General features: G+C 40.8%; 1 protein-coding gene across 1 annotated transcript in view; it reads right to left on the bottom strand.

Moving 5' to 3' along the window:
* The window catches only part of ntrk2a (neurotrophic tyrosine kinase, receptor, type 2a), a 190,603-nt gene that overhangs the window by 133,438 nt on the left and 31,421 nt on the right, over positions 1 to 25,744 (bottom strand). The window contains exons 6-11 of the mRNA XM_079553188.1: positions 17,782 to 17,915; positions 16,448 to 16,580; positions 16,077 to 16,148; positions 13,973 to 14,200; positions 10,977 to 11,014; positions 9,513 to 9,612 (exon numbers count right to left, since the gene is read on the bottom strand). Of these exons, the coding sequence (XP_079409314.1) occupies positions 9,513 to 9,612; positions 10,977 to 11,014; positions 13,973 to 14,200; positions 16,077 to 16,148; positions 16,448 to 16,580; positions 17,782 to 17,915 (705 nt within the window). The remainder of the gene's footprint in view (positions 1 to 9,512; positions 9,613 to 10,976; positions 11,015 to 13,972; positions 14,201 to 16,076; positions 16,149 to 16,447; positions 16,581 to 17,781; positions 17,916 to 25,744) is intronic.

The following is a 25,744-nucleotide window of genomic DNA, read 5'->3' as shown; positions in this document are numbered from 1 at the left end:
CAAAATCCTGATACATAAAGAAACAGCAATACAAGCTACACACATCTCTGGAATCGGCCATATATGGTCACGTTTGAAAACAGTTAAGGGGGAAAACAATACGTTTGTTAAGTGTGACGTCACGACTTCCGCTTCCGAGTACCAGCAGACCGGCAAATATGCGAGAAAAAAACATTAAAAAACTCTTAAAAACAACATCAATATTTCTGAAACTCAACGGAGAGTTACTGAACCTACTTATTTCTCAGACTCATTGGCCAAAAATGCCGCACCTACCGTAATATTTACTAAAGTCACTACTTCCGGTGTTAGCGTAGCTGCTGCGCCGTTAGCATTTTTTTTCCGCTAACCCGGATACTGATTTAGCTAAATATGACTTTTATAGCATTAGGTACAGCATTTTTGACTAATGGGCCTGATAAATAAGTATGTTCAGTAACTCTCTGTTGAGTTTCAGAAATATTGATTGTGGTATTAAAGAATTTTTTGTAGTTTCTCGCACATCTGCAGACCCGGAAGTAGAGCTGTGACGTCACCACTTAACACACGTATATAGGAAAAAATCTAAACTTTCTCTCATTGTTCAAAAACTACTTTAAAGGGACTATAAGGAGTTTAAAAATGTTAAAATTAAGTATTTTCCTCCACCTACATGTTCCAGCCATGTCCTAATGTGTAGAATGAGCTCAGACCTGTTCACCACAACTGCCTCTAAAATCCTGTACGGTCACTCAAAAATGTATCACTTCGGCCCGAATTGCCGTCATGCACGAGCTTAACATAGAAGGTGTAGTTACATATATGGCCAGAGGTGGCAGTAGTGAGTATAAAATGGCGAACTTGCTTCCAGCCCCTTTAACAAACACTGAATTATGAAAATAGTTTTCTACTAAATAAAGAAACAAAGACATGGAGAGGAGCAAAGTGGTTCAACAGCCCATTAACACATAAATAACGGAGAATGCTAACATGATGCTTCATGTTAGCATCGTGCTAATGATAGCACTAGCTACGACTGCCATTTTTTCGCTTCTGCTAAACAATCTGCTGTGAAAAAACATCCATATGGACCTGATTTACACTTGACTTTATTTGTATGTGATAAATAAGTTCATATTTCACCAGAAAATGGCTAAAAAAGATTCTGTTTTCCCCCTCAGCGAGAGGTCTATGACGCGGTGCCCTCTGTATCTATTAAGATTTGAAAATAAAGCATTCGGGAAAAAGATTATATTAATCTCTTAACCCCCACATGAACCAAGCACATTTTCTCTAGTTCGGCATTAAAAGCAAACAAAAATGTGATTAAAGCACGGCCACAGCCTGACAAAAAAGTTCAGATCAGTTTTGCAGGTCTTAGCTTTCAAATGAGGCGTCACACTGGCCTATAGACTGTGAGCTCCAGTCAAGAAGCTTTTAGATTTGGGTACAGCTGAACTGGAGAAAATGTGCTTGGTTAAAGTGGGAGGTTTATTATATTTAACCAATCCTATACCTGATCTAATTTCGAATATTATCATCATTATTACAAACACAAATAGGTTTTACTGACAAAAGCATCAACACCAGAAGCCAGTCAAGGTGACAGAAAGGAGTGATTTTTAACTTTGGGAGGAAACACAGTCAGTTTGAGAAAGTCTTCTACAATGGCTGCCCTCAGGAGCCGCCACGGGCGCATCGCCTTTTGTTCTTCCACTTTGACACAACAAACTAAACTACTCATCCAAGACGGCACGACATGAATCAGACGAAGGCCGCTGTCAACAACATTATTTTTACTCGGGATAATTACTGCTCCGTCAAAAGGCTTTTCTGCCACGATGGGCACTTATTGTACTTTACATGTGTGTAAATAAAGGCTGCCATTTCAAATCACCATCATTATCATAGGATAAATGTAATCTTCTTTATGCCCTTAGAGTCTTGTACTTTTTATAGTTTGTTATATGTTATCTGTTTTATGTTTTATGTCTCATGTTGCATGATTTAACCGGAAAAAAAATCCTAGTTGTGAAACCTGTTCACCAACAATGGCCAATAAAACTATTCTGATTCTGTTTCTGATTTTTGTCACTGTTTTGTCAATTTTTGTCACTTTTTGTTTGCGTTCTTGGTCAATTTGTTGTCATTTTTTGTATATTTTGTATTTATTTATTTTTATTTGTAATTTTTTGGACATTTGTTGCGTTTTTTGTCAATTTGTGGTCATTTTATGTAATTTTTTTGTCACTTTTTTGTTGCTTTTTGTAAATTTTGTCCCTTTTTGTTTGCGTTCTTAGTCAATTTGTTGTCATTTTTTGTAATATTTTTGTAATTTTTTAGTAATTTTTTTGTAATTTTTTTGACATTTGTTTGTTGCGTTTTTTGTCAATTTGTGGTTATTTTTTGTAAATTTTTTGTCATTTTTTTTTCCCTTTTTTGTTGGTTTTTTTTCCCTTTTTTGTGAATTTTTTGTCATTTTTTGTTGCTTTTTGTACATTTTTTCACTTTTTGTTTACGTTTTTTGTCACATTTTTGTTGCATTTTCATCCTCATATTAATTTAATTTTTGCTGCTTTTTTTCCAGAAGCTCTCAGACTTGGGTAAAGCCAAACTGGGGAATATTATGTACTCGGTTCAGGTGGGGGTTAAGAGTTATACTTTACCACCATCACCTGTCAGCCATTCATACTAACTCACTCTCTCTCTAACCCCTATGCCACCGTGCCCTGCATTGCGTATTTCCCGACACTTTCATGTCCACAGTTGCTCCATGACTCTGCACTTTGTGTCGAGAGCCATATTTCATTTCAGTCACATCCTGTTTAACTGACACCACAGCGCGGCGTTCATTCTCGTCTTTGCCAATTTCACACGTTTTTTCTCTTTTTTTTTTCCTACCAGATTAAAGCTTGTAGGGAGGAAATAGAGGGGGAGTTGTGGGCATGCTCAGTGGAGACTTGGGCTTAGAAAGGGAACTCTGCTGACCTTGAGGGTGTCGTGTGGATCGATGGGGGGAGAGCGAGGCGCGCCGAACTGAACAAGGAGAAAACTGAGCCTGTGCTAATGATGAATCATTGATAAGTGGACAAGGGAGGACTTTTCTCTGCCATCGCTCGGGCTGTGGACCGGTAAACAATACCAGAAGAGAAAGGTTTAGGTACTGCTGGTATCGGAAAAATAAAAGCATCGAAAGCAGGTATCGAAAAGAAACACAAAATCTATATATTCAAGTTTTGATGCTGTTGGTTATTAGAATTAAAAAGAAAAACAAAGTGAAGCACAAGAAAAAAAAAAGAAGAAAAAAAGGGAGAAAATTGGGGAAAAAGTGGGGCGGAAAAAATGGGTATAACAAATGGAACGGTTTGGATAAATTTGGAAAATTTGGGGGGGGGGGGGGGGGGGGGGGGGGAGTGAAAAATTTGGGGGGGGAAATTATATTGGGGGAAAATTGGGGAGAAAACACATGAGAAATTTTGGAAAAATGTGGGGAAATCTAAGGGCAAAAAAAAATTAAAAAAGGAAAATGTGAGAAAACAAAACATGTTTTTTTCCTGCCCTTGTGTAGTTAAAGCCACACCGCGTAACATTTTACCCAATAAACAAAAAATAAAAAATCATCTCCCCCTGGTGTCGCGGAGGCGCAATACACACTAATGGAATCACGAAGAAGAAGCTAACATGCTAACGGGCAAAGCTAACAGCGGGCTAGCACCACTTAAACAGTATTTACAGCCAAGTTTGAGTGAAAAGAATATCTCCATTGTGAAATTGGATGTACAATATCCCTCTCTCCCATTGTTTTTTTCTGTCAGCGTAGTATTTACTCTCACGGACAATCAATGAGTTAAAAAAAGGCAACATGCTACGACACCTGCAGTTGCGCTTATGTCCTCTAGGGTCATGAGTTACTTAGTTCTGCTTTAAAGGAAGTTTCTTGGTTGTTTCACCTAAAACAAATGATACAAATGCAAAAGGGAAGTAAATAAATCAACATTATTATTCTGTTTTATGGTTCTATATGACAAATAATTAAGCTTAGGTATTGAACAGGTATCGTTCAGGTATCGGTATTGAACAATATGTAGTGGTACCCAGCCCTAGCCATCGCTGCCTCCTGCTCCTCTGCATTTCCCTTCCTCTCCCCTGCAAATGTCAAATGCTTGTGTCAGAAAAATTGTGTGATGAGATTTTGTGATTTCCCGAGCGGAGACGAGCGTTAACCATACAATCCCTCCACCTCCAGGACGGCGCTGATCGTTAAACAGGTAAACTGTGCCATCCCCGCGCTCAGCCTTGTGTTTGCTCCGGCCTGCCTTCGCTCCACGTCCATCAAGTGTCACTTTGGGAGCTCTCCTCGCGCCGCACTTTCTCCAGCGTCTGTTTACGGCTTCACTTTCAATCAGAGCCGGCGTTTCTGTCCTGACATCTCGTCTCGCGCAGTTTAAGACTCGCTCGTACTGGAAGCGCAGGAGCAGAGGCCGGGAGCTGCACGGACGCTCACAGGGCTGGATCTTTACATGCGGGTCGTGGAGCAAGAGAACAGGTTATTTAGTTTGAGATTGTAGGTCCATAACCGAGCACATCTTCTTTAGTTCTAAGAGATCTGAGAGCTTCTCGACTGGAGAGTTTACAGCCCATAGGCCAGAGTCACGCCTCATTTGAAAAGCTAAGAATTACAAAAATGATAGTAGCTTTTAGGGCTGCAATTATTGATTATTTTTTACAATTTTTATCTCATAAAGCTTAAGTGGCGCCAATTGAGGATGTGTTGATGGAGTAAACTTAAAGTAAATGTTTGTTGGAGGCTCTTAGCGCTAATTCTGCTTTCTGATTGGATAAAACCTCACCCTTTTAAAGGGATATTTCAGGATTTAGGGCCTCATTTCCTAGTTATCCAGAGTGTTGTTGATTTCTGGAGATATTTTTTTTGTAATTCAAGCAGTTCTTATATTTGAATGTCTAGATAGAGTAGTTTTAACCATTTTGCATTTAAAATAACTTATATTTGAGCAGCATCAGCTTCGTGGTTGTATAAGCTACGCGGCGGCGGAGTGATCTGCTAGAAAATAGTCCCTCAAAATGCGATCATTCATGTGATGCAAGGTCAGTTATATTCCAAAAATTATTCTAATGACATTTATGTGGTTAGTCTGGTGTTATAAGTGATTTGCCTCAGGTGCTCTGTGGAGCGGGTCAGACTGTTTTTAATTCAGGCTAGCTGATACCATAGAATTGCGCTAGCCTAGCACTAGCCTTGCACCACTCTTCAAATATAAGAACTGCATGAATTACAAAAAAAATATCTCCAGAAATCAGCAACACAACTAGGAAATGAGGCCCTATGTCAAAAATCCTGAAATATCCCTCTAACACAGGCTGAATGATCAATAGGTTTTCAATTAAAACAAGACCCACAAAACTGATCTAAACTTTATGTCTTTTTTTTTTATGCTATTGTTGCTTTTCTGGTGAGTTTCTGTCACAATTTTCTTGCGCTTTTGTCGAATATTTTTGTTGTGTGGTGATTTTGTTCTTTTTATGTCACTTTATTGTCGTGTTTTCATAGCAATTTTGAAGCTTTTTCGTCATGTTTTTGTTGCATTATTGTCTACAGCCTATAGACCAGTACCTCATTTGAAAGCTATGACCTTGTAGTTTCTGAAAATCTGTTTAAAATCTGTGTGAGTAAAACCTCCAGGCGGTGGACGACGGCTGTAACCGGCTAAGACATTCTGCATCCATACAGTGCATCTCCACTTACAAACCGCTAAACTCCATACATCAGAGGAACCTGTCCCAAATAGCTGCTTATGAGTTATGTATGAGAGAGGAGCAAAATAATGCAGCGTGTATGAATAATGTAGGCGCTGAGCTCTACCTGCTGAGCCGCCCTCACGCTCGTCAGCACTGACTGTGTACCGGAGGAGGCTGCCAGCTCACCCCAGCCGCCCGTGACATGCGCCAGTCCGGCCCTTGTTTACACGGCACAAAAAACCCCGCGCCTTTGACTCTTCTCCGCGCTGGCATCCACGCTGCAATGTTTGAAACGGGGACTAACATCGCCAAGCATGAAGACGGCAAAGTCAATTTTACAGCAACGTTATTACCGCCAAACACCTCTTCTCTCCACACAACAGTTTCCCTAATCCCAAGTCATTTGGCTCGGGAGGGTTTTGGAGAATATGCCAGGCACAATTCCTATTCTACTTCTCCTCTTTTGTTCAGTCTTGGTGGAACAATATTTCTGTATTGTAGCCTATTCTGTGACCCATCTCTTTGTGCTGTCAGCGCGGCCCTATCAGAGGAGAGCCAGGAGAGGGAGCGGAGTGGGAGTGAGTTGACACACAGCTCCAGCGGAGACGGCAGGTCCAGATGCCAAGGGAAACATACAGTGCAGATATGTGGGAGTTGGTCAGGCCTCCTTGGAGGATCAAAAAAGCAACAACTTTCTCCAATAATTCCACTTCTTTTCCTTTGCAACAATACAAGGAGGATGTTTGATTGAAAGTAAAGTATGTTTTGGATGCGTGGAGAGAAAGCATTGTTATATAATAGTGTCTTTTCAGAATACGAGGCTGAACGCTGTGATTACAACTCTCATTACTTTCTCCTAGGGCTGCTCGATTATAGAAAAAATAATAATCACGATTATTTTAGTAATAATTGAAATCACGATTATTTGTTGCCTTTTTTAAATAAAGTTTAATAGTTTAAGTTATACTGTATTAATCTCTGTAGAGAAATCTCTGTAGAGAAATGACCCATCCTCAGTGTCGCATGGGGCCTCTAGGAGCAGTGAGCTGCCAGCATGGGCTGGAGCTCGGGGACTCATCTCCATGATGTGGATCCAGGCTGGTGGTCAGAAACACCTGGCTGGAGGTGGAGGATTGACCTATTGCACATGTTTTTATAACCTACCACTAACCTGCGCAGACACGGGGAGAACATGCAAACTCCTCACAGAAAGGCCCGTCCAGGTGGGAATCAAACCCGGGACCTTCGAGCTGTGAGGCACGAGGATTATTTTGTCTAACAAACTGATCCTATAAGATAGACCTGCCCCCTACTGGCCAGCCCTCACACCTGTCCAACAGAGCCGCGCGGCCTGATGACATCATCACACAGCGCTAATGTCTTTATGTTGGACCAAAGCCTGAGCCTTTAACTCGTGAAATATGAAGGGAACAGAAAGAATCATCTCAGCAGCATGAAATAATAAGAGTTTACTTTGAGCTCCGTTGATCTGCTCCTGAAGAAGAGTTTTAGACTTTTCTATTAAACAAAACCAGTGTCTGGGCCAAGGATATCGAGGCTTCTAAACAGCTCCTTTCATCACAAGGTGAGCTCTTAACAGTGGCTTTATCTCAAGAGTTAGGTATAAAAATATGAGTATGATATTATTTACAGTTCTGTCAAGCTGCGCTGGTATCGCTGATCAGACGCGTCACACAAACCGCGCAGGACGGATGGGAGGGCATCCTTAATAATCGTTTTTTCTCGATTATGCTATTTTTGTGATCGTCGAATTTCGATTAATTGCACAGCCCTACTTTCTCCTGTCCATGTCTCAGGAAGATGAAATCCTTCACAATCTCCTGAATACAAAGAGTAGATGTGGCGCTCCATCTGTCATGGCCGCCGTCTCTCTGGGGGGCCATAAATCACTCAGTGCCAAAACACTGCACTTCAGCAGTCCCACAGACCTCAACACAAAGTGACACACTTTTATTAAGTCTGTCCACATTAGCATTGACGTCTGCTGTGGACATTTGAATACCAAATGTGCCATTTCACACTATCAGATGGAAGTGGCTCGGGAGCGGCCAAAATAATATTTATTCCTGAAACAAGCCTATCTTCTTTACACAAAGGAACTGCATTCATTCTTCACTATTTGGATTATGTGTTGGGTGGTGCTTATCAAGTGCGTTCGACGCTCCTGTGATAAGCTGAATATAAACAGCCTTTTTTAAATGTGAAACGACTCGACTGGCAAAAGCAGCGGCAAATTAACACATCATTCTAACTTCTTATTGCCTCGATTTACCAGCTCGTCTTATCATCGACATAGTGTGTGCAGTTTTACAAGGTCAAATCCAAGCACCTTCCATTAACTGCAGCAAATGACGCCTTTCCACCAATGAAGCAGCCTCGGAGCTCACAGTTAACAAGGATTCAAACAGCTTCAAAACGGAAATAAGCACTTTCGCTGCATTAGTAGGAGCCCCTCGTGTGTCTACGGCCCTGTAGGGCAGGTAAAGACAGAGTGAAGTGTATTCCAGTGTTACTCAGACGTACGTGAGTGTGCTTACGGTTATTGAATAGCATTTGAAGCAGGGAATAGTCAGCAGCGTTAACGTGTTATCCTCTAAGGCAGGGGTAGGCAAGGTTTCTTTATTGTAAATAGACCGAGGGCCGAAGCCGCTGATTATTAGCCCAAAGTAAAGCACAACACTAGAAAAATTACTATCATGAGATAAATGACTTAAAATTGCTTGCATTAAAGTTCTTCTGTGTTGAATTTGAGTCGGTTTGAACTAATACAAGATACAAATGCTATAGCGCCAATGGAACAAGAATAAAACCCACTTCGAATCAGACAAATAATTGTTTTTCACTTGAAATGACACAAATGTATCTGAATTAAAGCAGTACTAAGTAACTCTTGCCCCTAGAGGTCATAAGCGCAACTGCAGGTGTCGCAGCAAGTTATGATTTTTTAACTTATTAATTGTTTTGGAGAATAAATACTACTCTGACAGAAAAGGTGAAGTGAGAGAGGGATATTGTGCATCCAATTATACAATGGAAATATTTTTTTTCACTCAAACTTGGCTGTAAATACTGTTTAAAGTGACGTTAGCCCGCAGTTAGCTTTACCCGTTAGCATGTTAGCTTCTTCTTCGTGATTCCATTAGTGTTGGTTTTCTGGCCAGACACACCAGGGGGGGATGAAAGACCCTCCAATCATCCCATAAACACTTGTATTACCCCCAGAGAGACTACGAAAAGGATGTATTAAGGTAAACACGTTACTTAGTACGGCTTTAAGAGAATAACTACGACTAGAGGTTTTTATCTCATCCGAGACCAGACCAAATCTTCTCAATCCTTAGATTTAAACTCTTAATTCAAGTAGATTTATGTCATTTCTTCCTTAAAACGATTATTCTTTTCCAGTGCACTTCTTTCAAATGCCAGTGTTATGACCTAATTGGGTGTATTGACAGTATTTCTACCTTATTTTCTCCAATTTAACTCTAATAATGTTAAAAGTACTCTGTGATTTGTGTAATAGTGTTTCTCAAAATCATCTCGAGGGCCAGAGGTTCTGTGCCGGTGGGCCGGATTTGGCCCCCGGGCCTGACGTTGCCTACCCCTGTTCTAAGGTGACATAGAGACTGTGTTAGTGCTTCCACGGTGATGCATTAGTTCATGCACATCAATCATCAGCAGAAACAGATTATTCCAACAATATGAAAGAAGTTCTATTGAATTCCGTGTAAATAAATGAACAAAGCCGGCCGTACCTTTGATGCCGAACTTGGAGTTTCCGCTGAACTTGAGAATGACCAGCATGAGGAGGAAGCCGACTAAAGCCACAGCGGCGATTCCCACCACCACGTAGACCTGGGACGACATCAGACGTGACAAACGGCTCCACCAACACAATGGTTACAGTCAGAGGTGGGAGGAAGTCACTAAATGCAAGTCTCGAGTCAAGTCCAAGTCTTGACGGTCCAAGTGCCAAGTAAGTCCAAGTCAATCGGTCATGGGCTCAAGTCAAGTCAAGTCTTGCTTTAGCCGGCAAGTCACCTCAAGTCACAAACGCCAGCGTGTCTACTTTTCAAAATGGGTTTAATTTTCTCAAGATATAGCGATTTTGAAAATTTAGGCTAAAATCAAACTTTTTAAAATCTCATAGGTTTGGATTTAAAGTCTAATTAATATTTAATCGCCAAAAAATTAAACTATATAAATTTTAAATGCTCCAGTCTATGTACAAAATTACTGGGACAGCCTTTTAACCTCTTAACTCCCGCCTGAACCGAGAGCATTTTCTCCAGTTCAGCTTTACCCAGATCCTGTAGGCCAGTGTAACACCTCATTTGAAAGCTAAGATCTACAAAACTCATCTAAATGGATCTTTTTCCTCACGTCATCAGATTTTTTTCTATTTTTTTGGGGGGGGTATTCAACTCATTTTTGTAAATTTATTGTCATTTTTTTGGGTCATTTTTGTCACATTTTTTGTAATTTTTTGGTCATTTTTTGTCACATTTTTTGTCAAAGTTTTCTCACTTTCTGTCACATCTTCATCATTGTTTTCGTCTCAGTTCTGTCGCTATTTTCACTGCTTTTTTCCAGAAGCTTTTGGATTGGGGTAAAGCCAATCTGGAGAAAATGTGCTCGGTTCAGGTGGGAGTTAAGGGGTTAAGGAAGGAACTTAAAAAAAAAAATGAAACAGAGTCTTTTAAACATGAGCTGCTTTTTCCTTGCAGTCTGAAATATAAATATAAAATAATATTATTATTTTTGTTAGTTCCTGGCAATGTTTCTGTCAGTGGTTCCCCTGTAATGCCCCAGTCCCTGTATACTCGGATTCGCCCCTGCTCAAAGTAGATTCCGCGTAGCCTTAGTAGTAGTAGTGTGCGGATGCGTAAACTAGCCCCTAAATGCTGTAAACTTTGTGTGAACGCAAAGCTGACGTATTTCCTCCTGCCTTTTTGACGCTCCGTGGGGAAACCGAACACGCATGTGGATAATTACCATATGTAAACATAGATGCGCCGCTTTTACGAAATGAATCCTGATCTTTCGACAGTTTCACTCAAATAAATAATAACTATAAAGTCACAGCGAGTCATTGAGAGTCATTGGCCTCAAGTCCAAGTTAAGTCTCGAGTCACAAACAGCAAGTCCTTTTTGAAGCTTTGGTCATGTGACTCGAGTCTCCCACCTCTGGTTATAGTCGACGTGCAGGTGTGACTTACCGCCACTCTGTCCTCCGGGGGTTCGATCGAGTAGCCCTCTGCAGAATATAAACAAGAACTTCATGAATACTGTCTGTCGTAGTGGTATTTTCTATCCATATTGTATTTAGAATAAAAAATAAGAAGTACCTGTGGTCACCTCTTCTATTCAAAGGAAAACAAGACCACACATTAGTCAAAGAGAAAAAACACAACAATATCCACAAGAAGAAACTGTGTGGGACTTACCGTAATAATACGGCTCACTTCCAATACCTAAGGAGAAAAGTTTGGTCAGATGTTTATAACCTCATCACACAGAAGCAGGAAGTCATTAGAGACACATTTGATTAAAGGAACAGGCCACCGTTTTTACACACTGAGATATGTTCATACCTGAGCTTAGACGAGTTGATGTGTACCTGTCTGGTCTTTGTGCGTGCCCTCAGTAGCATTAGCCTATCCAGCTCTTCCACGTTTTCCCTGTTTAAATACGGGGTAAAAAAGGGGAACTATATTGCAATGCATAATAATACCTTAGGAGCACTTTGACATTACTGTGCGGACGTCGAAGTGCTCCCAAGGTGTTATTACGCCTTACAAAATAGTTCTCCTTTTTATCCGCTACGAAAATTGACACGTTTAACGTTGTGTAACTATACTTGGAACGTGTAGGGCAGGGCTAGGCAACGTCAGGCCCGGGGGCCAAATCCGGCCCTCCGGCACAGAACCTCTGGCCCTCAAGATGATTTTGAGAAACACTATTACCCAAATCAGACAGTACTTTTAACAGTATAAGAGTTAAATGGGAGAAAATAAGGTAGAAATACTGTCAATACCCCCACTTAGGTCATAATACTGGCAATTGATAGAAGTACACAGGAAAAAGAATAATCGTTTTCAGGAAGAAATGACATAAATCTGCTTGAATTGAGAGATTAAATCTAAGGTTTGAGTAGATTTGGTCTGGTCTCGGATGAGATAAAACCTCTAGTAGTAGTTATTCTCTTAATTCAGATAATTTTGTGTCATTTCAAGTGAAAACTATTATTTGTCTGATTCGAAGTGAGTTTTATTCTTGTTCCATTGGCGCTATAGCATTTGTATCTTGGATTGGTTCAAACCGACTCAAATTCAACATAAAAGAACTTTAATTCAAGATGGTTATTTTTCCAGTGTTGTGCTTTACTTTGGGCTAATAATCAGCGGTCTATTTACAATAAAGAAAATCGTCCCTCCGCCAAGAAAACTTGCCTACCCCTGGTGCAAGTACTCACATAACCGTGTTTAAATAGGAAAAACGTGGAAGAGCTTGGTCGCTTCTAACTTCACTTCCATTTGGCCCCATAGAGGAGGAGGAGGAGAGGCTAAATACTAACAACAGGTTTGGTCTTTTTGCGCGACTGAGGGCACGCACAAGACAGGTACACATCAACTCGTCTAAGCTCAGGTAAGAACATATCTCAGTATGGAAAAACAGTGGCATGTTCCTTTAAAAATGGGCTTGATATCGATATATAGATACCTACATCAATGAAAAACAACAGCAGTAAACCAGGGTCCGATCGGAGAAGAAAGTGCAGGATTTCAAGTAAAGAACATCTGTCTAACTGATAAACCTGGATGTGGATCGATAATCCTTTGTGGCTGTATTGCAGTCAGTGACACAGGGGACATTTCACGGGTAGAAGCGAATTGATTACATTAAAATCCAACAAATTCTGAAAACAAAACACTATCTGAGAAAAAGCTGGAGTTACAAAGCAAATGGCTTCTGTTAATGATTGATGATCCTAAACACACATCAAAATCCACAATGGACGACGTACAATCTGAAGGTTTTGCCGTGGCCTTAAAGGGATATTTCAGGATTTTTGACATAGGGCCTCATTTCCTAGTTATCCAGAGTGTTGTTGATTTCTGGAGATATTTTTTTTGTAATTCATGCAGTTCTTATATTTGAAGAACTATGTGGCGCTAGGCTAATGCAAGGCTAGCGCATTTCAATGGTATCAGCTAGCCTGCATTAAAAACAGTGTGACCCGGCTCCACAGAGCACCTGAGGCAAATCACTTATAACACCAGACTAACCATATAAATGTCTGTGTCGATAGAATAATTTTTGGAATATAACTGACCTTGCATCACATGAATGATCGCATTTTGAGGGACTATTTTCTAGCAGATCACTCCGCCGCTGCGTAGCTTATACAACCACGAAGCTGATGCTGCTCAAATATAAGTTATTTTAAATGCAAAATGGTCAAAATTATTCTATCGACACAGACATTTATATGGTTAGTCTGGTGTTATAAGTGATTTGCTCTGTGGAGCAGGTCAGACTGTTTTTAATGCAGGCTAGCTGATATCGTTGAAATGCGTTAGCCTAGCACTAGCCTAGCGCCACGAAACTCTTCAAATATAAGAACTGTTTGAATTACAAAAAAAATATCTCTAGAAATCAGCAACACTCTGGATAACTAGGAAAGGAGGCCCTATGTCAAAAATCCTGAAATGGGCTAGATGCAAGTTTATCATTTTATACTCACTACTGCCACCTCAGGTCATACGTGTAACTGCACCTGACACCTTTTTGAGTGACAGTGCAGGATTTTAGAGGCAGTTGTGTTGAACAGGTCTGGGCTCATTCTACACCTTAGGACATGGCTGGAACATGTAGGGGGAGGAAATTAGATAATTTTACCATTTTTAAACTCTGTATAGTCCCTTTAACATCATTGAAGATCTGTGGCTAAACCTCCAAAGAGCAGCGCATGACAGACAGTTCAGAAAACTCTTAGTTCAGGAGATTTTTGTCAGGAAGAAAGGGCAAACATCCCTCAAACTAGAACTGCATAGACTCTTGCTGCCTAAAAAAGCGTTTAAAATTGTTTTTTATGTCATGGGAATGTCTCATCTGTAATTTCATGCCTTTTGGAGATCATTTCACACCTCTGCATAATCACAATCATTCTACTGAACAGAAGATGCATAAAAACAAAAACATCAGTGCTCACCTTCCCCGGGCGTGTACATGAAGTGCGCGTACACCTCTTTGCGGTCCAGGCCGTATTGGTTCTCGGCCACCAGGGTGTAGTGGCCGTTGTTGAGGTGTGTGGGGCTGTCCAGCTGCAGACAGCCGTGGTACTCTCGCTCCGTGATGTCGTGGATGAAAGTCGTGATGTACTTGCCCTCCGTCACCTTTTTACCGTCCAGGTACCACGTCAGCGAGGGCTTCGGGTTCCCTGCAGGCAGAATGAGCACCACCACGCTATAATAACCAATGTTTGATGCAGATATTTATGCAGAAACCAGTTGCTGATTGCATAATTGTGGGTTGCATCAGAGTTTGCATAATAAGGAAATTACTGTGCACACCTGAGATGAGAGGGGGCACAGTAAATGATGCGGTGGGTTTTCGTAAAAGCTCACAACTAAATTCCACACTATTAACTCCCGCCTTCTGCAATGTGGTAGCTATCTGTCTAAAACATGACTACTGCTGGGTACCGTTACATTTTTTCTGATACCGCTACTTTAACGATACTTGGATTTCAATACCGATACATGAACTATACTTTATCCAATACCTTTGCGGAATTATTTGCCATATAGAACCATAAAACAGATTAATAATGTTAATGTATTCCTTTTCTTTCCATTGAATTTCTTTTGGATTTGTATCATTTGTTGCTAAATTTCCTTAAACTACAAAAGTGCAGAAAAAACACTGCTTTGCTTTGTTTTCCCAAATTTTCCACATTTTTTCAAAAAAAGATCCTTAACCTATTAACTCCCGCCTGAACCGAGAGGATCTTTTTCCTCACGTCATCAGATTTTTTTTTTCCCATCATTTTTTTGTTGGGTATTCAACTCATTTTTGTAACTTTTTAGTCATTTTTTGGTCATTTTTTTTGTCATTTTTTTGTTACATTTTTATCCATTTTTTGTCACATTTTGTCATTTTTTGTGACATTTTTGTAACTTTTTTGTCAATTTTTTGTCATTTTTTCGTCAATTTTTTGTCAATTTCTTGTCAATTTCTTGTCAATTTCTTGTGACGTTTTTGTGACATTTTTGTCAAATTTCCATCATTGTTTTCGCCTCAGTTTTGTTGCTATTTTCACAGCTTTTTTCCAGAAGCTTTTGGACTGGGGTAAAGCCAAACTGGAGAAAATGTGCTCGGTTCAGGTGGGAGTTAAGGGGTTAAATTGCCCCCATTTTCCCAAATTTTTTTTCCAATTTTGCCCAAAATGTTCAAATTTTTTTCTCACATTTTTTTCTCACATTTTTCCCCCACAATTTTCTATTTTTTCTAATTTTTCCTATAATTTTCTAGTTTTTTCCCCCAAATTTCCCCACATTATTTTCCCCACACTTTCTTCAAATCTTCCCCTTTTTTTTCTCAATTTTTTTTATATTTCCTTTCAGTAGCTGATTTCGGCACTTTAATTTTCACGCCAATTTTATTTCAAGTTTTTTCCCCATTATTTAAATTTTTTCACATTTTTTCCATTTCTTTTTTTTCAATTTCACCCCTAATTTTCCCATTGTTTTCCACGTTTTTTTTTACCCATAATATTGAATTCCCCCCCCCCCCCCAATTTTACCCAAAATGTTCCAATTTTTTCCCACATAACTCCCCCCCCAAAATGTTTTCCTTTTTTTTTTTACATTTTCCCCCTTTTTTTAATGTATATATATATATTTCTTTTCAGTACCTGCTTTCGATACTTGAATTTTCACCCCAATTTTATTCCCAGTTTTTACCCAAAATTGTCCGTTTTTTTTTTTTTTCATCCCATATTTTCCCATTGTTTTCCACGTTTTTTTCTCCTAACATTTAATTTGCCCCCAATTTTTTTTTTCACACATTTTTCCCATCATTTTCATTTTTTTTCTCCAAAATTTACCCCTATTTTCTTACACACTTTTTTTTTAATATCCAACTTGTGTTTCACTTTTTTTGCATTTCCTTTCAGTACCTGCTCTTGATACTTTTAGTTTTCGATACCGGTAGTACCTAAACCTTTTATTCCGATACCGCACTGGTATTGTTTAAGGGCACCCACGACGATACAGCCAAACACTGCCGGCCTGAAGGTCTCCTGAACGTTGTACCTGACATGCTGAAGGGGATGCACCAGTGGTGGTCTGGGATGGCGTCGCTCAGCTTGGTGATCTTCGGAGGAACTGCAGATAAAAAAAGGAGCGAGAGAGTGAGATGGCGCGAATACAAAAGTGTGAACTTCAGATAAGGTCGAGGAGCCGTTCCAGAGCGTGGCCAGAGGAACGTGACACGGAGCGACTGAGGCGTCAGGATCTGAGGACTCCGTCTGCAGCCGCCGCGTTTTTTAATGCAGATGTCCGATTAGATATCTGCTCACACATGCAGGTCAAGGAGACATTTTTACAGGGAGTACGGTAAAGGTTTGCAGTCGGCTTAGTGAGAAACGAGCATTTGAATAGGGGAACATTATGGCAGGACTTACACTGGATGTTCAGCAGCAGGGACGCCTCCTTCTCGCCCACCACGTTCTCCGCCGTGCAGCTGATCTTACTGTTGTGGTCCATGGATGAGATGTTGTACAGGTGAAGGGTGGAGGTCTGGCCTGAGGATTGGATCTGAGAAGGGCAGCAGAGACACACGTCAGAACTAAATGAAGAAATTCCCTGAAGTTGTAACTGCCACTTCCTGTCCTTATTAATTTCATATTAACATTTGGCTGAAGTACTGGCACTCATAACTTCAGGTTAGTGGAACAATCCACATCGTGCAATGAGCCAGTAATGACTGTCGGCGCAGGAAGTTAAAGGGGCTAGATGCAAGTTCGCCATTTTATACTCACTACTGCCACCTCCGGTCATACATGTAACTGCACCTTCTTTATTAAAGGGATATTTCAGGATTTTTGACATAGGGCCTCATTTCCTAGTTATCCAGAGTGTTGCTGATTTCTGGAGATTTTTGTAAGTCATGCAGTTCAAGAGTTTCGTGGTGCTAGGCTAGTGCTAGGCTAGTGCAAGGCTAGTGCATTTCTATGGTATCAGCTAGCCTGCATTAAAAACAGTCTGACCCGCTCCACAGTGCACCTGAGGCAAATCACTTATAACACCAGACTAACCATATAAATGTCTGTGTCGATAGAATATTTTTTGGAATATAACTGACCTTGCATCACATGAATGATCACATTTTGAGGAACTATTTTCTAGCAGATCACTCCGCCACTGCGTAGCTTATACAACCACGAGGCTGATGCTGCTCAATTATAAGGTATTTTAAATGCAAAATGGTTAAAATTACTCTAAATGTCCTGATGTATTTTGAATATCAATATTCAAATATGATGAATATAATGTCTCAAATATTTATATGTACAGTAACAGGCAGACGTTTGGAAACCCATTCGTACACTATGCATTGAGTTCCCTTGTGTACGAAATGCGCGGTATAAATAACACGCCATGCATAATCTCAAGACTGTTTACATTGTAGATTCTCACTGAAGGCATTAAAGTGATAGTCGGAAAGTCTAAATGTTTTATACATTTTACTAAAATATATGTATGAAGCCGAACAGGAGAAAATGCACTTGGTTCAGGCGGGGGGGTAAGAGGTATTACTCATTGTTCACCACATAATCTTAAAAATATAATCTATTCGCATGAGGCCAAGCTAATCCCCACAAGAAAAGACCAGGCGGGAAACTTTAACATGGCAGAGTCTGTGTAGCTGCATTTTACCAAATTTAGCAATTCAGAAAGTAAGGACGTTTTTTGACTGAATAATTTTCACAGACAAAAAGTTGTATGTGTTCCTCACATCGTAGTTGGTGATGAGGGCGTGACTCCAGATCTGCTCGGGCGACGGCACTCCGTAGGTCGTGCAGGACAATTGCACGTTGTCCCCCTCATTCACAAGCACTTTGGACGGGCTCAGCGTCGCCTTGGGAACCTCTACACACACACACACACACACACACACACAAACACAAACACAGGAGAGGGAAAGAGGAAGGAAGCAGACTTTAGAATTCATGGCAGTCGTCTTCAGCGTTGAAACACAAGTCACGCAGCGGGCTTAACAATAAGAGCAGAACACACAGAAAGAGGCCTTCTCCGCTCGCTCCCCCCGCCATTTAGGCAAAAGCAGCCCCAATCAGCGGCGGACAAAGAGAGGGCCTTCGAGCGCCGACGATGGTCACGCTGATTACTACTGCGTGTCTTTAGCGGCTCAGGACGGAATTGATTGGACACAGTCGGCGGCGCTGTCGGACCAAACACACGCGCTTCAATCTCCGCGAGGGAAAAGAGGAGCGGACGGGGATGAGCGGGACGCGACCCGGGCCAGACCCAATCAGGCCCGCGCCACGCCCGCTGCGCTCTGGCAATACAACGGCAGCAGGTGTGGCTCCACAACGGAACGAATCCTCAAACATGGCTTCAGTCGCCCAAGAGATTTGCTTTGTTTGTCTAAAAGTAGGGATGCACTGATCCAATACTGGTAGCAGATAGCGGAGGCGATACCAGAAAAAATACGATATCGGGTACCGGCTACGATATCTGACACTGAACCGATACCAGTTTTGGCTCACAGTGCTTTAAAGCAGTACTAAGTTACTTGTTTACCTTAATAAATCCTTTCCATAGTCCCTGTGGGGGTAGTACAAGTGTTTATGGGATGATCGGATGGTCTTTCATCTCCCCCTGGTGTCTGGCCAGAAAACCACAATTGCAACTTGACTGCCACCGGACCGAAGCAACCAATACACACTAATAGAATCACGAAGAAGAAGCTAACAGGCTAACGGGCAAAGCTAACTGCGGGCTAGCGTCACTTTAAACTAAATTATTTCCATTGTGTAATTGGATGTACAATATCTCTCTGTCCCTTTGTCGTTTCTGTCAGTGTAGTATTTACTCCAAGATAATTAATGAGTTAAAAAAATCGCAACTTGCTGCGACACCAGCAGTGGCGCTTATGGCCTCTAGGGGCAAGAGTTACTTAGTACTGCTTTAAAAACACAACTTTCACCAACTAAATCTAAGTGAATATAGGCATGCTGTATGTTTCGAGCCTACTGCTCACCTCTGTACACCGCACATCTGTGGGTGAATTATAAAAAGTCGAGTTTCCAGAAACTTACAGTTGCATACAATGATCCTTTGAGAATTTTATTAAAAAAGCCCCGATGGACAAGTGCCAGTGAACTCTTTGTGTCAAATCGAGTGAACACTTTGCAGAGCGAGTCAAAACAAGACTTAAAATAGTTCTCAAGACAGAGCGAATCTGTCTGTAATTGATTAATTCTATGTTGATGTTTTTATTGATTGTATTTGTTTTCTTATATTTATGCAACTGTGAAGCACTTTGAATTGCCTTGAATTGTGCTCTATAAATAAACTTGCCTTGTCTTGCCTTTGCGAGCTGTCTTGAGAAACCTGATGTTTAAGTTTATGCCTGAATGATTCCAAGAATATTGTGATTGTTTTGTTGTCCAGTGTTGTGTACAGTGCTGTACCTTACACGTCGCTAGATCGATCGATCGATCGATCGATCGATCGATCGATCGATCGATCGATCGATCGATCGATCGATCTATCTATCTATCTATCTATCTATCTATCTATCTATCTATCTATCTATCTATCTATCTATCTATCTATCTATCTATCTATCTATCTATCTATCTATCTATCTATCTATCTATCTATCTATCTATCTATCTATCTATCTATCTATCTATCTATCTATCTATCTATCCATCCATCTATCCATCCATCTATCTATCTATCTATCTATCTATCTATCCATCTATCCATCCATCCATCCATCCATCCATCCATCCATCCATCCATCCATCCATCCATCCATCCATCCATCCATCCATCCATCCATCCATCCATCCATCCATCCATCCATCCATCCATCCATCCATCCATCCATCCATCCATCCATCCATCCATCCATCCATCCATCCATCCATCCATCCATCCATCCATCTATGTCATTTTGAAGCTAAGAACCTGGAGAATACAATCGCTGTTAAAACTCGCTCAGCAGTTGCAGGTTCTTAGCTACAAAATGAGGTGCCGCATGCATATTCAGCGAAGGTTGTGTTGAGCCAAAACTGGTATCAGTTCAGAATCGGATATTGGTAAGAGATAAGATAAGATAATCCTTTATTGATCTCACAACGGAGAAATTCACTTGTTACAATCGGCATTCAATAAGATCAGTCGGGGTGTGCAAAACAGACAGGAAATGTGCAAACAGTTAAATAGTAGAAAAACTAGGTATCTTATGTACAATAGGTAAAAGTAAAAATGTTAAGGGGCGGAATTATAGCACTAAAGCAGCAATAAATATTAGAACAGATTATATAAAGTAGAATATCGAGGTGTAAAGTTACAGTCCTAGAGCAGGTTGTCAATAACTGATGCTGGTACAGGGAATAAAGTGCAGCTGATCCATAGATACATAGATATATAGCTGATACATAGATTATAGATTGGGCCGCCTTTGCTCTGCCTGATCCCGTCAGACCTTGGAAGCTAAGCAGGATTTTCTAGTATCGGCTCCGATATCCCAAACCAGTATTGGACCGGTGCATCCCTAATATTCACTGCAGCAGCAGAACCAACAGCCTCCTCAGCTTCTGGGCCTCAGAGTCCGGCCTTTCCTCCAACATATTGATCACAGAGTTCAGCAACAATGCCTATGAGATCTAACAAAAAACACTAAGCTTTGAAAATATTCCCTGACAGCTGATACCTTGCCAAATGTTTTCTTAAGTGAGTCCAGATAACATAAATACTCAAAAGACAGCCAGGAAATTCACTCGGTGTGCTTTGTAGATCAGTACAATTTGCCAAGTTCATCCCTTTAAAATAATGAACTTACTCAACAGGGAAGCCTTTGGCCAGCAACGGGACGCCTCGCATAAATTCTTCAAATGATCTTCTTTCTGACTTGTGGGATATTTAAAGCTGTTGTAAAGGCAAGACCCTCCAATCAGCTACAATTGTGTAAAAAAAAACACACAAAAAACAAGTGGTGACAAAGGAAACCCAGCAGAGGATGAGAGAGGAGGCAGCGAGTGGCGACAGATTTCTTATCACAGCCCTCTCTCTCCGTCCGGCTGTGCGTCTGTCGGCAGAAAACTTATCACCAACCCACTTATCACTAAGGCAACCCACTAAATCTGTGCAAGATGCCAAAAAAAAATAAAAAATAAAAGTTCACTTGTGGCAGAGCCTTTATATAACCGCCATTACGATTTCACAAATCCAGGAAATTAGTAGTACAGTAAAATGATCGCCACTCTTCGGAAGTGTATTGTAAAAGAGAGTTAAGAGAGGTAAAATGTGCACAGAGCTAGAAACGAGTTGGGGCTGTGGCTAACAGTTTAACCTCCTAACCCCCACCTGCATTTTCTCCAGTTTGGCATCACCCAAATTGACGAAAACGAAGATGAAAATGCAACAAAAGAGTAACAGAAAAGAAAGGAAAAGAAACACAGCAACAACGCAAGGAAAAAGATCTGTTTCGATGGATTTTGTAGGTCTTAGCTTTCAAATGAAGCATTACACTGGCCTATAGCTGTAAACTTTTAGATTTGGGTGAAGCTGAACTGGAGACAATGCACTGGAGACAAGGTTAAGGCTGGGGATGCATCAATGCCGACACCAGTATTGGGTATCGGGCCGATAACACATGCTTGTACTCATACTCGTATTCATTCGTTTACTTTATTGTCCCCGAAGGCGCTAACCGCTGCGCTACCATGCCGCCAAATCATTCATGAGGTCCCGATACCAGAAACCGATACCATTTGACTTACTTAAAGGGATATTTCATGATTTTTGACATAGGGTCTCCTTTCCTAGTTATCCAGAGTGATTTTTTTTGTAATTCATGCAGTTCTTATATTTGAAGAGTTTCGTGGCGCTAGGCTAGTGCAAGGCTAGCGCATTTATCAGTATCAGCTAGCCTGCATTAAAAACAGTCTGACCCGCTCCACAAAGCACCTGAGGCAAATCCCTTAAAACGCCAGACTAACCATATAAATGTCTGTGTCGATAGAGTAATTTTTGGAATATAACTGACCTTGCATCACATGAATGATCACATTTTGAAGGACTATTTTCTAGCAGATCACTCCGCCGCTGCATAGCTTATACAACCACGAAGCTGATGCTGCTCAAATATAGGTTAAAAATATTCTAGAAAGCCACTTTTAAGAAAGTCTCTTGGTCTCGGTAAATATCAGATATCGGCAGATCTTCTAACCCCAATATCGGTATCAGTATCGGTAGCAAAAAAGCTGGATCGGTGCATCTCTAATAAAAACATATTAGACACAAAAGAAAACGATACCTCACCATTTACACTCCATGTGACAAATGACCCCTCAATTTTTGTAACAAATAACCCCGAGTGTCCACTTAACCAACAATGCACGCTAGCTAACAAACGGTTTTAGTGTGTTAGCTCTAAAATGGCTCAAATCAAAGCTAATGTCTCTGAGACAGACAGACTAACAGAAGGAAAGCTCTCACTACAAAAAACATTAAAGTTTGGGGAAAGGCATAAAAACAATTCAAACGTGTCCTCATGTCTTCAACGCAAATGAGAAAATGATTATTGGAAGAGAAGAGGAATACCAATGCACATATTACATATCGCCCTAATGTTACATTACCCCGCGTGACAAATAGCCCCGGTCTCCCCTAAAGTAGAAGAGCGCTATTTAAATGCTATCACCATCTCCTGTGAAGAAACAGCGGCGCATCACGAATACACAAGCGCGGGGCAAACAACCCGTAATCAGAAGAACGCTAGCGTGTAAATCTAGGTACACTCCTGATGACACGCTTATCAACGCGGGCGCAGGGGAAACCATTTCGGGTTATTAGCCTGCGCCGCTTTAGCGCTGAAACCATCCGTGACGCTCGGTGATTGTGGCCCGCGCTGAATCAACAAACACGGAGGAGCAGACGCTATCTTACAACACATTAATGGGAGGAAGACTTCACTGCGACGTTCCCCAGCTCTTGGCCCCGACCGCGGCGCACCTGCACGTAGTTGGAGACATATGGGATAGATCCGACAGAGACACAACACAGGCCTGTCCTGTCCTGCGCGGGACAAACGGCAGAAACCCCCCCCCCCCCCATCAGAACCATGTGAGAAAATGTCTGTCTGGTGCCTCGGTTTAAAGGGAAAACAAACAGCCTATTATCCCATAAGTCCACCCTCGTTTCTGTGTGTACCAGGGCTTTCAAACACCTCGCAGACTTTGCGGACAGATGGCGCTTGCTCAGTCGTCGGCGAGATGAATATGTAAACATACGCAGAGGACAGAAAACTCAACACTGGGTTTTTAATTTGTTGCTTTTTGGTGGATTTGGGGGAGTGGAAGAACAGATGTGGTTGCTTTTATCGCCATCCGGGACTGGTTTGTCAGTTTGTTTTAGACGGACTACTTCAAGGAAAGATTAGGATTACAGTTTAGCAGCACCGATTTGAAGCAAGACTATTTCTACCAATTTCAAACTTATCTTAATCTTGTTGGCTAGAAAAGGCAGTATTGATCTTAAACGGCTTATTCAAAGTTTCCCTTGGCGTAACTTCAGAGTTCAGTCTGTACAGTGCTCTTAAAGGGATATTTCAGGATTTTTGACATAGGGCCTCCTTTCTTAGTTATCATTTCTGGAGATTTTTCTTTTTTGTAATTCATGCATTTCTTATATTTGAAGAGTTTCGTGGCGCTAGGCTAGTGCTAGGCTAGCGCATTTCTATGGTATCAGCTAGCCTGCATTAAAAACAGTCTGACCCGCTCCACAGTGCACCTGAGGCTAGGGCTGCTCGATTATAGAAAAAATAATAATCACGATTATTTTAGTAATAATTGATTATTTGTTGCATTAAAAAAAAACGTTATTTTATTTATTCATTTTTATTATTATTTTTAAAAAACTATGGACTACATTTTCTTTGGACAATAAAAGCATTTTCTTTTTAAATATGCTCACGTTTCTAAACTAATCTTATAAGAGATACCTGCCCCCTGCTGGCCAGCCCTCACACCTGTCCAACAGAGCCGCGCGGCCTGATGACATCATCACACAGCGCTGATGTTTTTATGTCAGATCAAAGCCTGAGCCTTTAGCACGTGAAATACGAAGAGAACAGAAAGAATCATCTCAGCAGCATGAAATAATAAGAGTTTGCTTTGAGCTTCGTTGAGATCTGCTCCTGAAGAAGAGTTTAGACTTTTCTACTAAACAAAACCAGTGCCTGAGCCAAGGATATCGAGGCTTCTAAACAGCTCCTTTCATCACAAGGTGAGCTCTTAACAGTGGCTTTATCTCAAGTTAGGTAGAAAAAATATTAATACGATATTATTTACAGTTCTGTCACGCTGCGCTGGTGTTTCAGCTGATCAGACGCGTCACACAAACCGCGCAGGACGAGCGGGGGGGCATCCTTAATAATCGTTTGTTCTCGATTATGCTATTTTTGTGATCGTCTAGTGTAATAATCGAAATCGTAATCGAATTTTGATTTATTGCACAGCCCTACCTGAGGCAAATCACTCCAGACTAACCATATAAAGGTCTGTGTCGATAGAATAATTTTTGGAATATAACTTACCTTGCATCACATGAATGATCGCATTTTGAGGGACTATTTTCAAGCAGATCACTCCGCCGCCGCATAGCTTATACAACCACGAACAGACGGCATCTCTGGAATGGCCCATATATGGTGATGTTTGAAAACAGTTAAGGGGGAAAACAATTTTGAGAAAAATCTAAACTTTCTTTAATTATTCAAAAACTACTTTAACAAATGTTGAATTATGAATATAGTTTTCTACTAAATAAAGATACAAAGACATGGAGAGGAGCAAAGTGGTAACAGCTCATAAATACATTAAAAAAAACAGAGAATGCTAACATGATGCTACAGGTTACCATCGTGCTAATGCTAACGCTAGCTAGCACTTGCTTTGACTGCCGTTTTTTCACTTCTACTGAACAATCTGCTGTGAGAAAATATCCATATGGACCCGCTTTACACTTGACTTTATTTGTCTGTGATAAATAAGTTCATATTCCACCAGAAAATGGCTAAAAAGAGAAAAATTCTGTTGCCCAAAAGATTCTATTTTCCCCCTCGGCGAGGCCACGTAGAAACGCGCTAGCCTTTCGCCACGAAAATCTTCAAATATAAGAACTGCTTGAATTACAAAAAAAATATCCCAACACTCTGGATAACTAGGAAATGAGGCCCTATGTCAAAAATCCTGAAATATCCCTTTAAGTAACTTTGCCGTCCCATTCAGACAAAACCACAGGCTCCATTTACGTGGCGCGTTCCGGAGGATGGTTTGGCCTCTTGGTGTTGTCGCTCTGCTAAGAATCGATTGAACGCTTCCTGGAAACGCTTGTTGTGGAAGAAACACAACATGATGCAGAGCTAATGAGTCCGTTTTGAATACATCAGTGTGATTGTTATGTCTATGCCATCAAGACATGGTTGAGTATTGCACTATTAAGTTATAGTTATTATAGTTTTTATGCTTTTCTGTTTCTCTATGCAGCAAGTGCAGAAGTAAAACGGTCATTCTTTTTATAACTAATGTAAGCTGGCAAAATGTTGGAAATGGTGTAAAGATGAGCATGATGCTGAACCCTAAAATTAACATAAAATGACTTCTTCATACACCACGTTTGAATCTATTTATTGTTGAGAGAGTTTAGTTTTTTTGACAGGG

This window comes from Gobius niger (assembly GCF_951799975.1).
Source record: "Gobius niger genome assembly, chromosome: 1".
NCBI lineage: Eukaryota > Metazoa > Chordata > Actinopteri > Gobiiformes > Gobiidae > Gobius > Gobius niger.
The sequence above is the reverse complement of the archived record's forward strand: the minus strand, read 5'-3'. Positions and strand labels throughout refer to the sequence as shown.